The following is a 14,652-nucleotide window of genomic DNA, read 5'->3' as shown; positions in this document are numbered from 1 at the left end:
CCAGTGACTCTTCTGTATCTGGAGGCATGCATGTCATCAGAAACTAGGCTGTTAAGTGTCCAGGGAAAGCAGAGCATGAGAAGAGTAAGAGGTTAGACTGGAGGTCCCTATGGTCCCCAAGCTCACAGTCTGAGATCCTGTATTGGAGAGTGTACAGAACCCTCTTTACCAGCACACATCTCCCTGCTGAGCGCCTGAAGACCCTCCCACCTATGTTGGACCCCACCCCACCCCAGCAGGACCCGTAGTCTACACCAAGGTACCTGCCACCCACCGGGTTGGTCTTCCCGTCATCCTACTGAGCAATCTCTGACTGATTCTTCCAGCCAGCCGACCACTTGCCAGAAGTGTGCTGCTGTTCTCAGATCCGCATTTTCTCACACAAAGCAAGGAGAGCCACCCACCTTCATCACACCCTTGGGAGCCTGTCCAAGGGGTATTGTACCCTGACACAGGCCTCCTCTTACAGTTCAGGCCACCACACCTGCTAGATAGGGCTTTCCAGGCATCCTGCTAATGCCCATACACAGATGCCATATGCCATATCAACACATTCTGCTCGATGCACAGAACCTTCCAGTCCCTTCGATACTCCCTCCGGGGCTCCACTGGTCTTCACTAGTGACTTTGCAATTTACTTTTTCTCCCTTACTTTTCCATGGCTTCTCAGACCAATGCTTCTTCCATGGGTGGTGCTCAGGAAGCAGGTCCTCACCCCAGAGATTCTAACCAAGCCCCCCTGAAGAATCCCCAAGTTCAAGGCCCTCCTCGACGTCTTTGAAACTTTATTACCACCACTCTACCCAACCAAGAGGTCACATCTCTACCAGTCCAGGCCTGGGCCCTCTCTCAGACGGGTCTCTGAGAACCTGAGTTCTTCCCTCCTCCATGGCTGCTTGCCACCCCGTCCCACTCTGCAATCTTATGGCCAGACATCCCTGTCCACGAATGTAGAGATTCTGTCCATCCCAAAGCCTGGCAGGTATGACCGCTCAATAAATACTTTTAAATAATCTCCATTGTGAACTCTTTTTCCTAAGGCCATCAGATCCCGTGTAGGGTCTTCCCAGCGGGGCTTTGTCTTCTCCCTGCATGAAACTCAGCTCTTCTCAGGGGAAGACCATGGCTCTCTTCCCTCCACACTCTGAACATCCAAAGTGGAAGGCAGGGGAAGACCTGTACTGTCATTGTCCATCACTGGTGGCTTTGACGTCTTTGTCTCAGATATCTGTCTATCCACCTCCCCTCTCATGGAGGAAAGATAGGACCACCTGCCCCATCCCCTAGAATCCCTCCTTCCCTTCATGTCTTGCTTTCTTCCTGGTTGATTTCAACACCCACCATCTGACCTCCGCTTCTTGACAACTCTGGCAGCCAACCGTATGGCCACACCACGTGCCTCCACACTGTCTCTAAATGGACTGCTCTGACTCAGACCACAGTCTCATGTTCCCTGGGCTCTCAGATCTACCATCACCTCCTACCAGCTCTTCCTTGTTCAACCATTATCTTACGGAGATCTGCTGGCAGAAACAACCACAGAAGAGTCGGGGATTCTTCAGGGAGTCTCTTCCCTGTTGACTCTCTGCTGCCCCCTGGAGACATGTTAGAGAAAAGCCACACAGGAAGGCAAAGAACTAAGGACTTCTGGTCATATCCTGTTGTCGTTTGGCTCCTCGGGGATACTTCTTCTCTGAGCTTTCTCCTGATCCTCCCTCTAACCTGTTGACTGTACCTTCTGCTCCTGGGAGGACACAGAAGCCCTTTTGGCGGTGTGGGAATGAGCATCTGTTACCTAATTACAGATCTGCCTGCTGTTGGCACTTTGCTTCATCTGCCACTTCTGCCTGGTTGGAGGGGAAGTCTGTCTGCCTCTAAGACCCACTACTGAGTCCTGGCCCAGCCCTTGCCGGGTGAGAAGCCTCACTCTATCTCCTGCTCACCCCCTGTGTCTTCTGATTCATCCACTTCTTTCTGCATCTCCATACCATGTCTACACTGCCGGCGCCAGGGAAGCTCCAGGCCTCTCAGCACCATGGTCCTAGATAGTCCACAGCATTCTTGACTGGGCTGGCTTCTCCCAGAAGTCCATTTCTCTTTGCATTTCTGGCTGCTCCATTCCAGGTCTCCTTGATCTTGTAAAGGTTAGCATTCTGGCTTTGGTTCTGGACCCTCTTCCCCCTGTACTGTGTACAGTCTCTGGGTAAGGGCAGCCCACTCTAACTAGTTGCTAGAAGTAGCTGATGCCCGTGCTTGCTCCTGCCTGCTAGACCAGATTGACAGGGCCTTCCAGCAGCTTTGCCTAAAGCCCCGTGTGCACTGTGCACATTCTCTCTGTCTCCCCCTTGGATTATCACTCTGCCCTCTGCAGAGGTGCATTGCTGAGGGTAGGGTACCCCTTATTTCTCACCCGTAGCCAAAATTCTTGCCTTTCTGTTGCCTACGTTCTTCTGTTACCTGGACATTTCTTTCTATCTAATCATCATCTTTGATAATGTTCACACTCCTGGCCCTGGATGGAATTGGAAACCTACGAAGGAACAGTGGAGAATAGTATTCCAGTGGTTTCCCTGGACATTGTGCATGGTTGAGCTCAGGAGATGCCACAAGCAACGTAGCAGATGGGGAGAGGAAGATGAGATCCATCTCCACCATCAGTGGGCTATCAGGATCACCAAGGGAGGAGGGAGATACACATTTTGGGTTAGGAAGAGGTGACCATTACTCACTGTGCAGAACAAGCTGGGGTTGGGGGACAGAAGAGTCCACTGCTTTAGTCTATATATGTAAAAACTGTCCATAAGAGAAGTCCCAAATTGAACAATATACTAAACCCTTCATGCCTTTCCCTCCTGTCTTCCAGGAGACCCTTCCAAACCCCTGAAGCACTATAGCACGCCTCCCTGCAAATCTCCACTTTGCAGTTTAGAGGAACAGAGAGCACTCCAGGGTACCCATCCCTATGTCCTCTCTGTAGGACCTTTGTCTTGCTTTGTAATGAGGGGCCATTCTATAGTACTGGCCTGCTGAAGTGCCACCTTTTCCAAACGAGACAGTAAGGATAGGCCTCAGCGTGGCCTGCATCAATGTCGGTTACAAGACTCCCCTGTCCTAGGGGAGAGACGGCACAAGGCGGAGTGTTTTAGAAGAGCTCACTCTTGCTAGATGAGGCAGCAGGGTCTCAGATTTGGAGAGAAGGCAAGTCCTAGTCTTTTGTGGAGTCCACGGGAGAAAAGCTGTACGTAAGCCCTGGAAAGATGGGCAGGCACCTAGCCAGGGCTGAAGAGTCTCACAGCAGAAGAGAGAGGTATTCTCATCCATTTTTGTGACAGATGACCAGAGACCTTGACAGTATCAGGACCAAGCAGGAATGGAGGCAGCCCGTGGTAGACCCAGCAAGGGTGATTGGCACAGGAAGGGAGGCCCATGAATCTCTGGTGCTGAGATGCCACCATGCTACCGATGAGTGTGCAGATCAGAGTCAGGAGCTTGGCAGAGAAGGTAGGAACTGCTTGCCCAAGAGCAGAGCTGCGTGCAGGAGGGCTGCAGCAGCAGGCAGGAGGGTCCTAGCTGCCAGTTACGTGGCCTACTTTGCTAATATCTGTGCCTTGTCTCCAAGGCCTTCAAGACTGCAAGAGCTAGGACCTTGTGTCTTTAAACCCCAGAGACACATGTGTCTTACTAAACTGAGCCCAGCTATGGCTGATGCTTAGGCTTGAGAAAGTTCTTCAGGACCACAACTCTTGCTGATCATCGATGGAAGATTCTATATGGCTCCCCAAACTAAATGCCAGCTTCCCAAAAGGAGTTGACTTTTATCTGTTCAGTTTATCGTCAAACGTGGAATGAATGCCTGTGTAGACCAGAGGTTCTCAGGCCCAGCTGTGCAGTGAGGACTTGAAGCAACAGCACATTGCTGGATCCCACCCCCACAGGTTCTAAGTGAACTGTCCCATGAACCTCCTGGACTTCCTAGGCTTCTCAGGCCTCGCCAAAGTCAAGCACCACTGAACTGGGGGACTCGGTTGCATGTCTGTGTGAGAGGAATGTTCATTTGTTTTGAGGGAAGTGACATTTATGTTAGTGGATGGGATACAGGAAGGACAAGAAAGGCTAGCTCTCACCTCCATGGGGGAACAGGGAAGGGAAGGGGAGGGTAGGGAAGGGAAGGGGGAGGGAGGGGGGAGGGGGGAAGGAGGGAGGGAAGGGAAGGGAAGGAAGGGAAGGGAGGGGAGCTTATGGCCCACCATGACACATAAGTGCCCCATTCCATTCCTTGGTCTCTCATCATCTCACTCCACAATTTTTTGTTTTGTGTGTGTGTGTGTGTGTGTGTGTGTGTGTGTGTGTGTGTGTGTGTGTGTTGTTGTTGTTGTTTAATTCTTTGGCCTTCTCTTTGCTGGTCTCACCCCTGCCTGCCTGAGAATTCTCTTTTCTCAGCCCTGTTCTCTTCTGCCTCCACTTCTCTTTCCCATTTTCAGTCTCTCTTCTTCCTTTCTTCTCTCCCTCTGTTCTCCCTCCCTCCCTCCTTTCTTTTCTCCCTCCCTCCTTCTCCACACCCAGCTATTCTGATATTTGGAATAAAATGGAGAAGTGAGGGCTTCTGGTGTGACCAGAGCCTCCCTTGCTGAGCTAGGAGGGTAAGATGCTGATCCAGACGCCCTGTGCACCCTTCCTATAGACTCTTGTCTTTAGAAATGTCTTGCTTAAGTGCTGCATTACTGCCAAGCTGGTTTCAGATTTAAGAGAAGGGGCGAATAAGGAGTTTACAGCTGCCTAGCTTAAATGCATGGTGTTGCAGTGAGACCAGCCTCTGCCACAGTGCTTGGCAGTTCCTGGGGGCAGGGCAAGGGGCGGGGGCTGTGTCCAGGCTAAAAGAGGGACCCTGCCTTTCCTCCAGCCACAGTTCAGAGGAAAGGGGGCATCCTGTTAGGGACGCACCCACAGGTTCCCTCAGAGAAGGTTCCCCCGCTGTAAGGGATGTGGTGTGACAATGGAGGCAGTAGTCAGAAGGTAGAGCGTGTGGTGCTCCAGGTGTCTTGCTCTGAAGACTGCCTTCAAGGCCTGAAGGGACATGGTCAGAAGCAAAGAGTCAGATGGAAGCCCCTGGGCCACAAAGGAGCTTTTGTATAATGTGAGTAAGGGCCACAAAGGAGCTTTTGCAGTGAGTGAGAAGGAAGACCAAGGAAGACGCAGGCCCTGTGTCATGTCACTGGTAGAAGAATTGACTGGGCCAGTGAGGCAGCTCTTCAGCCTCTGGCAAGGGTGAACCTAGACCAGAGAAGGACATAGTCAGGGTGGCTCAGCTCTGCCTACCAGTCCAAGTGTGAGGACAGACACTGGGAGTCTAATGACAGAAACCCAGAGTGATAGTACGGACCCTGGAGGAGGCCACAGACAGAAAATGACCAGAATTCTCCCATGGGGAAGAGAACAGTCTACAGCTCTGAGCTCGAAACCAGGAAGATGCCTTCAGAAAGGTCCTCACAGAGAAGGAGAAGCAATGAGAAGAGTCTGGGTGAAGATAGGCTGGGAGGAAGTTGGTGTAAGTGGAATGAAAAGCAGCCTCCTTTAGGAAGCCCAGCCACGGTTAGTTTTCTAGGGAGCAGCATGACTTCTCTTGGCTGACGGCTTGTGGAAAGCAAGTGTTTTGGAAGGGTGGGTGATAAATGCCGTGGCCACTTATTTCAGGTTACAGCTTGTAGTCCGTCGTCCAGGGAAGTCAGGACAGGAACTCAAGGCAGGAACTGATTCAGAATCTATGGAAGAGGACTTTTTGCTGGCTTGCTGCTCCTCCTGGCTTGCTTAGCCTGCTTTCTTATACACCAAAGGACCATCTGCCCAGGGTGGCACCGCGCACAGTGGGCTTCGCCCCTCTATATCAGTCACTAGTTAAGAAGGGAGGCATTCTCCCACATCTCCCCTTATAAGATAACTCCAGCTTGTGTCAAGTTAACAAAAAACACAGTTAGGGCAGCAGGGATGTTAACTTTCTCTGCAGCCAGAGGTGTTCTGCAGAAGCCACAGCCCCGGGTCATAACCCCATTGACAACCAGAGCAATCTATAGAAGACAGACCTGGGGCCTGATCTGGGCTTTTCCCCAGCTGGCCCAGTGACACTGGCCTTCTCTTCCTCGTGGGCCATGGCTAATATCCAGAAGTGGAGTTCGTAGGACACTCATCCGCTGTGCTGATAAGTAACTCTGTTAGTTATCCTCAGAGGTCTACCCTGTCTGTAGCCAATCCACACCCCAACCCTGCTCCTTGGGAAAATCTCAGGTAGAGAGCACCCTTCCCATCCTTGAGGGCTTTGAAATGCTGTTCCAGCCAGGACATCCTGGATGCTGGAGAGCAGGGCCTTACTGCAAGCCTGGGGTGGGTCCCAGAGCTCCAGTCCTCCTTGTGCAGCTGAGATAGGAATAACTCAAGGATCTGAGTCTCTGAGCTACTCCCTCCAGGGCCGTCTCCCAGGCAGGGGATGTGTGCCCACCTAGATGTGGACTTCAGGAGGCCAAGCAACCCTTGCCTTCCCTGTAATGTAAGATGTCATGGGTCAGGCTGTCTTTGAGGACAAGGAAAGATAGGCTCCTCCCCTTTCCAAAGAATCACCTGGGGTTGCTGATGAGGCCCCTTTCTCTTGTCTCCATTTGTGCTGTTAGTTTCTTCTGAGTCTTCTCAGAGAGATGAAATTAGTAGCAGATATCTCAGGCCTTGCCCACCAGAGTCGTTGGCCCCTTCCCTGAGCCTCTGCAAGCAGGCACAACATGTCCCGTCCCACCCCATCTCACACTTTCACGAACTTGTGTCAACAGTTTATAGATTCATACCTCTCACGTACACACCTGTATACACTCATGTTCCCCAGCACGGTCTTACCCTTTCACACCTCCCTTCCTAAGCTGTGTACCCTGGCTCATGTGTGTGACCCTTGCTTACATGGGACACATCCAGTTCACACCTGCATACACAGTTGTGCATTCCCACTAGTCTGCCCTCTCCTGTGCACAGCGGGTAACACCCCCACAGCTACCTGTGTGCACACTTGCTCCAGAGCGCAGACTCACCTAGCCTTGGACTTTCAAGGCCTCGGAACTCCTGACCTGTTGGCTTCTTTGTGTTGCAGCCCTCCCACGAGCTGGACGACAGCAGCAGTGAGTCCAGTAGCATCCGGCTGGAGGGCCCCAATTCCCTCAAGGCCTTGGATGAGAGCCTTGCTGAACCCCACTTAGAAGACAGGACCCTGGTTTTCTTCGACCTCAAGATTGACAATGAAAGTGGGTTCCCTGAGACCTACCCTGCCTCTTCTTAGCTTAGTCTCTGAGTCCCCAGGGAAAAGACAGGTAGAACCACGTCTAAGGCTCCAGCCATCCCCTAGTCAGCCATGACAGCCAGGTGGACAGAACTGGGATGCCAAGTGTTGCCATATCTGCAGTGGAACCTGGACATGGGAGGGAGATATATAACTCCACAGATTCACCTCTGACAAAACCTTTGTGGAGAGACCGGGAACAGTGGATAGGCCATTGTTGACAAGTAATCCACTCTTGACTTTTGGCTATAAACACACATTTCCCAGAACAGGGCCCAGCCCACCAGCAGATACATAAGGAGGCCTGAATAACCCAGGTCACAGAGAGTTGTGACTCCTTCTGGAAGTCCCTAGTCTTCCTCTCTGTCTGGCCTCTCAGCTTTGGCCCTTTACTCTGGTCAGCAGTTATGGGCCCGGTATTGGAAGTAGCCCAGCCAGCCAGAATCATTAGATACTTCCATAGCACAGAAAAACCATCTTTGGGCTTCAGGAGGAGACTGTGGGCCATGCTCTTAAGGGGTGCAGCCCAGGGCTCCAATCCAGCAGGGACAGATGGGGTTGGAGGTGGGAACAGAATAGAAGGCCGATAAGAAATACTATGGGGTCTCTGTGGGAGGTGGAGGTTGAGGAAATAGAAAATGGGCAGAACTCTAAAGGTTGGGCAAACTCCAGGGCAGGAGAGATAGGAAAAGCCAGCTGTGGGACAGGTGAGCCCCCCCTACCCCCATCAGAGCCAGGCAAGGGCTACATATGGAAGATACTTGGTTCCTGCCAGCAGGCTTCCAGGTGGGATTTCTAGACAGCGAGTCAGCAGCCCCGATCCCTTGCACCCACCCCAGTGAACCCTCCTGAACCCTGAAACCTCACCCTATCCTTCTTTCCTGCCTAGCCCAGAAAATTAGCCAACTGGCTGCGGTGAACCGGGAAAGCAAGTTCCGTGTGCTCATCCAGCCCGAGGCCTTCAGCGTCTACTCTAAGGCCGTCTCCCTGGAGTCCGGGCTGCAGCACTTCCTCAGCTTCCTCAACTCCATGCACCGTCCCCTCTTGGCATGTCCTAGGCTGTGGGGACCCGGACTCCCCATCTTCTTCCAGGCCCTGAACGACATTAACAAGCTGTGGGAATTCCAGGACTCCATCTCGGGGTTCTTGGCTGTGTTGCCCCTCATCCGGGAACGTATACCCAGCGCCCGCAGCTTCAAACTTAGGAACCTAGCGAAGACCTACCTGGCGAGAAACATGAGCGAACGGAGTGCCTTGGCTGCTGTGCTGGCCATGAGAGATCTGTGCTGCCTCCTTGAGGTCTCCCCAGGTCTGCAGCTGGCCCAGCATATCTACTCCTTCAGTAGCTTACAGTGCTTTGCTTCCCTGCAGCCCCTAATTCAGGCACAGGTCCTGCCCCAGCCTGAGGCCCGCCTGCTGGCCCTCCACAATGTGAGCTTCCTAGAATTGCTGACCGCATACCGCAGCAACCGGCAAGAGGGCTTGAAGAAGTATGTCCACTATCTGAGCCTGCAGACCACCCCCTCGTCAGCTTCCACCCAGATTGCCCAGTTCCTGCAGGCTCTGAGCGCCTACATGGATGGACAGTTGGAAGGGCACGTCCCTGCTGGGGCAGAAGGCACTGCTCTTTCTCTCTCTGGCAGAGCTGAAAATAAGGGATGCCTGGCCTAGCCGCTCAGCACAGAGGGAGGGCCATTTCTGAGCCAGGCCCCACCCTTCACTACATTCCCAGGTCCGTCATTTAGTTCAGAACAGGTGTCCTTTCTCTGGGACCAAACTCAATTTTCTCTAAAGTCCCTGCAGCAGACACGAAAGGTACCCCAGGCCTAGATCTCCCTTTCAGAAGCCAGAACCAGGAAGGGTTGCATAAAGAAGGCATGATTTCTGGGCTCCCAAGGCCCCCAGTCACCACCTACCACTACCACGGTGGCCTTGCAGCTCTCCCTGGATGCTCAATCCGTGTCCCAAGTGACCTGCTGATAGCCCACAGACAATACTTTAAGGTGGTACCGACCGCTATACCAGCAGCCCCATGAGCACTCAAAGTGCCTTTTGAACCAAATCGCCCTCGCGAATTTGGGTTCTCTCAGCCCCAACTGACCAGAGGCCAACTGCGTTCAGTTCTATTTTTCTTAAAGTACTTTTGTTCTAAAGGGGCCTTGCAGCAGCAGAAAGTCAGGAACTGTTGATCCACCCATGCCCGTTTTTAGTCCTTGGTTCATCAAGCCACCAGACTCCTCCCTGCACTCAGCCCTTCCAAGGGGCATCTGTGGAGCACGGGCACCTCAAGCTTGGGACGGCGAACCCATGGGCTTTACCAAAGGTCTCCGGAATCTCTGGAGCAGGGCCTGTAGTGTTAACACGTTCTCTGGGTGGTTCTGTATGCTCAATTCTGAGCATGACTGTTGCCTCAGACCACACAAGGGCAGCAGAGAAAGGCCCTGGCCTTGCACATTGAGGATGATTAGGAAAGGGCCAGAACCCCAGTGTTCTCTGAGGTGAGCTGGCTGACCTGCGGCGTTATCTCAGCCCCCACACAGCCAGCCCTGCCATTCTGGACTTTCAGGGTCAGACAGCAGGTTCACTGGGACAACAGGTAACTTGGAGCCCAGCTCTCATTTTGAGCCATTGGTCCCTGGCCGCATGGCCATCGTGGAGGTCAGTTGTTCCCTGCGGTTGCTGAGCTGCTGCTGTCCTCCTCACCCTGACCCACTCTTGGTTGCTCCTACGGTGTTTTCCACGTAGCCCAGAGTGCCAGTGTTTGCATCTTGAGGCCTCCACTTTCATATGGGTGATGTCTGCGTGCCCACACCTCTGACTCATCCTGTGGGTGTTCTAAGGAGGTGTTTTCTCAACCTTCCCAATGCTTCGACCCTTTAATACTCTTGTTGCGGTGGCCCCCAACCATAAAATGATTTTGTTGCTACTTCATAACTGTAATTTTGCTACTGTCCATGAACTGTAATGAAAGCATCTAGTATGGAGACTATCTGATACGCGACCCCTGTGAAAGGGTTGTTTGACTCCCAGATGGATCAACAGCAGGCTGAGGACTGCTGCTCTAAGGCATTCTGCAGACGCTCATTCCTACCACAGTAAGGCTGAACTCTGGAAACTATGCATTAGAGCTCTGGTTCTGTGTGGGGATAAGGGTGGGAGGGGAAAGGAGTTTGAGACCCTCGCCTGGCTGTACTGACAAGGCAGTGCGGGGCCGTGTCTCATACCTTGCCCTTGTCCTATCCCTGAACTAAACAGGGCCCACTGAGTCCCTGCCTCACTAGGTTGCTTGTCTTCAGCTGCTGATAGATGAGTGACAGAAGGAAGCCCCGCCCTGTCACTGCTGTCACAGCCTTTAGTAAACATGTGAATCCTGAAACCCTAGCTCTTCTCATCCCTCCTTCCCTAGAGGAGCCTTTGAAGTGCCTTTTTTTCTGGGGACAAAAGGCTCTCCCAGGCATGGGTGAGCAGGTAATTGCCCAACTCAGCTTTGGGAAAAGTCTTTCAGAGTGGCAGAGCTGAGCATCTCCTTGTTCAGAGCTAAGGACATGAATCCTCTATTTCAAGTAGGGAAGCCTAGGTGGACTTCCCTCAGGGTGGTTTCCAAAAGGGAGAGGCATCAACTTCAAGGATTGCCTCCCAAGATAGTCACGAACCAGAGACCAGGACCTGCAGGGTCCTCCCCCATTTTCAAGTTTCTGGAGCTGGCAATAAAATCCTATAAATTGAAAATGAGGAGCAGCGTAGGAAATTGGCAATGTGTGGTCCCTCTGTTGTCTTTGATATCCTGGATGGAGCTTAGCTCACAACTTTCAAAGCTTCAGTGCACAGCATACTAGGGGATCAGTTCCTGGGCTGGGTGAGCTGCCAGGCTTGTTCAGCACCACTGTACCCACTTCCTGTCCCAGATGCCCAAGTTCCACTTCCAGAGCTTTAGTCTCTCAGCTTGACCTTTCGACCAAAATATATCGAAGTTTAGCTGCGTGTGCCACATTTTACATTTTTGTCAAGATTTACCCACAGACACACCAACCAACACCTTATTGGTCTGGGAGTTGGGATTCAGTTTTTGGTAGATTGTGGCCCTGATCTGGTACTCCTAACTCCCTGGTCCTCAGGCAGCTCCTCTGTAAAGTGAGGTAATGTATGTTATATTTTTACTTCATGAGATCTTTGCTGGAATTAACAAGAAGAGTAGTGCATGTGACTTAAGGTCTTATTTTATAGACAAATAAGATGAGAGTTACCATGTTTTAAGAAAACGAACACCAAGTCTTAGCATTTTAACAATATGACACGCTGTGTTGGGGGGCGGGGGAGGCATCTAGATCTATGGGAGGGAGCCAAGAGTCAGGCACCACTACATCATAGTAAAGGAGCAGCTCTGTTCCTGACATACCCAGTGGGACAAGGACCTGAAGTAAGGTCAGGCTTCCTGGGGCTGCTTGGCTCATTCCTGCCCCAGCCCCTCTTTTGGGAACAAAGGCTAGCTCATGCCCTTGTGGATGTCCCTTGAAGGTCTGCTTTAGCCTAGCCCCAACCGTGTTTCTCTATCCTGCACTACACCGAATGCTACTCAGGTGCCTGCTCTGCCACCCTGGACCAAACTCCATTTCACCTTCAAAGTTTAACCTTGATCCTGTCCCTCTCAGCAGATCCCCTAGGTCTTCTGAGACTCCCTGTCAACACCCTAGGTTTGTCTGGTTCCCCCGCATTCTGGGTTTCTGCCTCTTTTTTTTTCTCTCTATTAAGGGCACAGCTAATTAGTGTGGACTCCCTGGCTGTGGCACTCTAGCCGTTAAGTCAGGACTCTGAACCATCCCAGGTAGAAGAGGCACCAAGCTCACACTACTCCCAGCTTCTGTCAGCAGAGGGCGCCACAGCCCACATGTCTGACTAGAGGTTTGTCAGACCATTGTGCACAGCTCTGCTGGGGTTGGTGGCCTAGACATATTGTATCCCAGCCCTTTGTAATGTGTTGGGCATTCTTCCGGGACTACAGGAGACAGCTTTAGGTAGCTGACCCATGGAGAACAATTTTCAAACGTTGAACTCTTTATATTTATTTGAACACCTATCAAGAACAATTTTACCAATCTCGCTGATTTCTGAGGTACAGTAGCTCAGAATGCCACTAATTTGGAATTCTTCAAAGACCTGCTTATCATCACCGTTAAGTAACTATAAGCCCAGCAGGGACACAGGCACAGCAAACCTGTAAATGTGGAAGCGTTTGGGAAATGTTGGATAATCAGTGAAATTAGGACGAGGACCATGGGAGAGTGAAAGCTGAGCCAGGTTAGGGCCCAGGTTAGAACTGGGGTGGGGTGCGTGGGTTCAGCTGAGGGTAAATGGTAAGGTGTGGGGTTAGATTAGACTCAGGGTCGCGTCTACAGAGAAGATCAGGAATCCCGGGAAAATCTGGGCCACTCACTCTTTACTCTCCAGCTGTAGCGTTAGCAATGAAGGAGTGAGTCCCTGAAGCTTCTGAGGAACTTCTGTTCGCATGGCACCCCAAAGCCCTATCCATTTCTTGGACCAGCTTTTAGAAGCATCTAGAAAGCCCTCTGCTGCAGCTCTTTGAACCCCAGTGGGGCCAAGTCCACCAATCACAGGAAAGACTGAGCCATATGCCGATCTCTCTAGGGGGCAAGAGTCAGTACATCAGGCGCCATCTTGGTGCATAGTCTCCCAGCTATCATACTAGGAGGGAGACTGCTGCCCGACCACATGACTTCACCACCGGAGCAAGTGGCTTCAACGCCTCCTCCCAGCTACACTAACTATTTCATCACGCCTTCGTCTTCATCCTACCAGTGAACACAGGGACCTGCAAAGCCGATATCTTGCTCAAGGTCAGCTCTCTGACCTATGCCGGCAGAAGAAGAATTGGCTCCACAGGGAGCCGATGCCTAGGCCACCCCACCAGATATCTGACCTTGTGCTTCGGGGCGGGGGGCAGTTTCCTGTCTCCTTACAGTGGCATCCTGATTGCCCAATCTCTGGTGGCGAGAAATGGAGGCCCTCGAAGCTCCTGTCTCCCTTAACCTGGCCCACTGCTCAAGCTTGCCCTAATGTTTTTGAATTTTAGGGCAGCGTCTCTCAATATCTTTTTGTTATATTACTCCACTCCTTAAAGGATCTTTTGAAATAATTTGGTCCTATTTTCACATTCCTCCCAGTTGTGTGTTAATGCCAGTTATGCCGGGGCCTTCTCTGGGACGTTTTCGATTTGTGCCTCTAGAAGGAGTGTTTTTGTTCATTCACAGCTGTACCTATGCAACGCAGCTGTTTGGAGAGTGAGAAATCAGAGTGGTGATTTCTGTAAAGTTGTCAGCTGTCCGCCAGGGATAGTTTCCCTCCCCTAGGAGTGGGGGTGCTGCCTTTGTTGAGGATGTACAGTTTCTGGGGAGGCCCCACCTCCAGTCACAGTGCAAGTTGGAACTGGTCATGGCGTGAGTGCTGAGCCTGCTGTCGGGTGGGGACATATGGAAAGCAATGAAAGACGATATGGGTGAGATCTCTGAGGATACGTTCCCCCTCAGAGTAGTCACGGTCCTAGTCATACAGGAGGGCCAGGCTGAGGCTGGGATCACACAAAAACTGGGGCTCCAGACTGGTAGGCAGGACCATCATTAGCTTTTGTCTCTGAACCCAGATGTCAGCTCCAGATCCACTGGGCCTAAATGACAAAGATGCCTGTGAAGAGAAGGATCTAGAATTTCCACTCACTCTCCCCCATCATTCACACACGCGCACGCACGCGCGAAATTTGAAAGTCTCTATCCAACCATAAAAAATGATTGTTGTCAAGTGAGGGGGAAAATTCCTTCAGTCTTGGCTTGGGGAACTTCTTTAAACTCAGCTCAAAGGAATTCTCTCTTGGACCAACTGCCTAGAGTACAATGCAATTCATACATCTTATAAATATCCTCAGCTTGATAGCCAGATTGATTACAAAAACCAGCTAGCTAAGCATAGAGAATTTCCGAAGAGCCAGCCAGTAAGACCAGCGTGATGAGACCAGGAAAAAAAAAAAAGGTTGTTTACCTGATTATCTAAAACTGCACTCATTGCAAATTAAGCGTGATAATAAACTAAAAATCTAACTCCTAAGAATTAAGCAAGTACTAACCTTTAGCCAATCAGCTAAAGAGCACACACAATGAGAATCCACCTCTCTTCTCAATAGTGTCAGCCTGTGTGCTGACAACACCCCCCAGTACAGGCTTTTGCCCCTAATACCCTCCACTCTCTTACTCCCTCTCTTCTTATTGTCCCCTCTTGCCTGATTCCAGTCCATTCTGAATTTAGGTTCTATCCCACCTTTCCAAGCCCCCTCGACG

General features: G+C 51.5%; 1 protein-coding gene across 1 annotated transcript in view; it reads left to right on the top strand.

The window, feature by feature from the left end:
* The window catches only part of Pml (promyelocytic leukemia), a 30,426-nt gene extending 20,183 nt beyond the window's left edge, over positions 1-10,243 (top strand). The window contains exons 8-9 of the mRNA XM_032910226.1: positions 7,124-7,274; positions 8,199-10,243. Of these exons, the coding sequence (XP_032766117.1) occupies positions 7,124-7,274; positions 8,199-8,980 (933 nt within the window). The 3' untranslated portion in view covers positions 8,981-10,243. The remainder of the gene's footprint in view (positions 1-7,123; positions 7,275-8,198) is intronic.
* The last annotated feature ends 4,409 nt before the right edge of the window (positions 10,244-14,652 follow it).

This window comes from Rattus rattus, chromosome 8 (genome assembly GCF_011064425.1).
Source record: "Rattus rattus isolate New Zealand chromosome 8, Rrattus_CSIRO_v1, whole genome shotgun sequence".
Lineage (NCBI taxonomy): Eukaryota > Metazoa > Chordata > Mammalia > Rodentia > Muridae > Rattus > Rattus rattus.
Note: the sequence above shows the minus strand (reverse complement) of the source record. Positions and strands in the feature narration are given on the sequence as shown.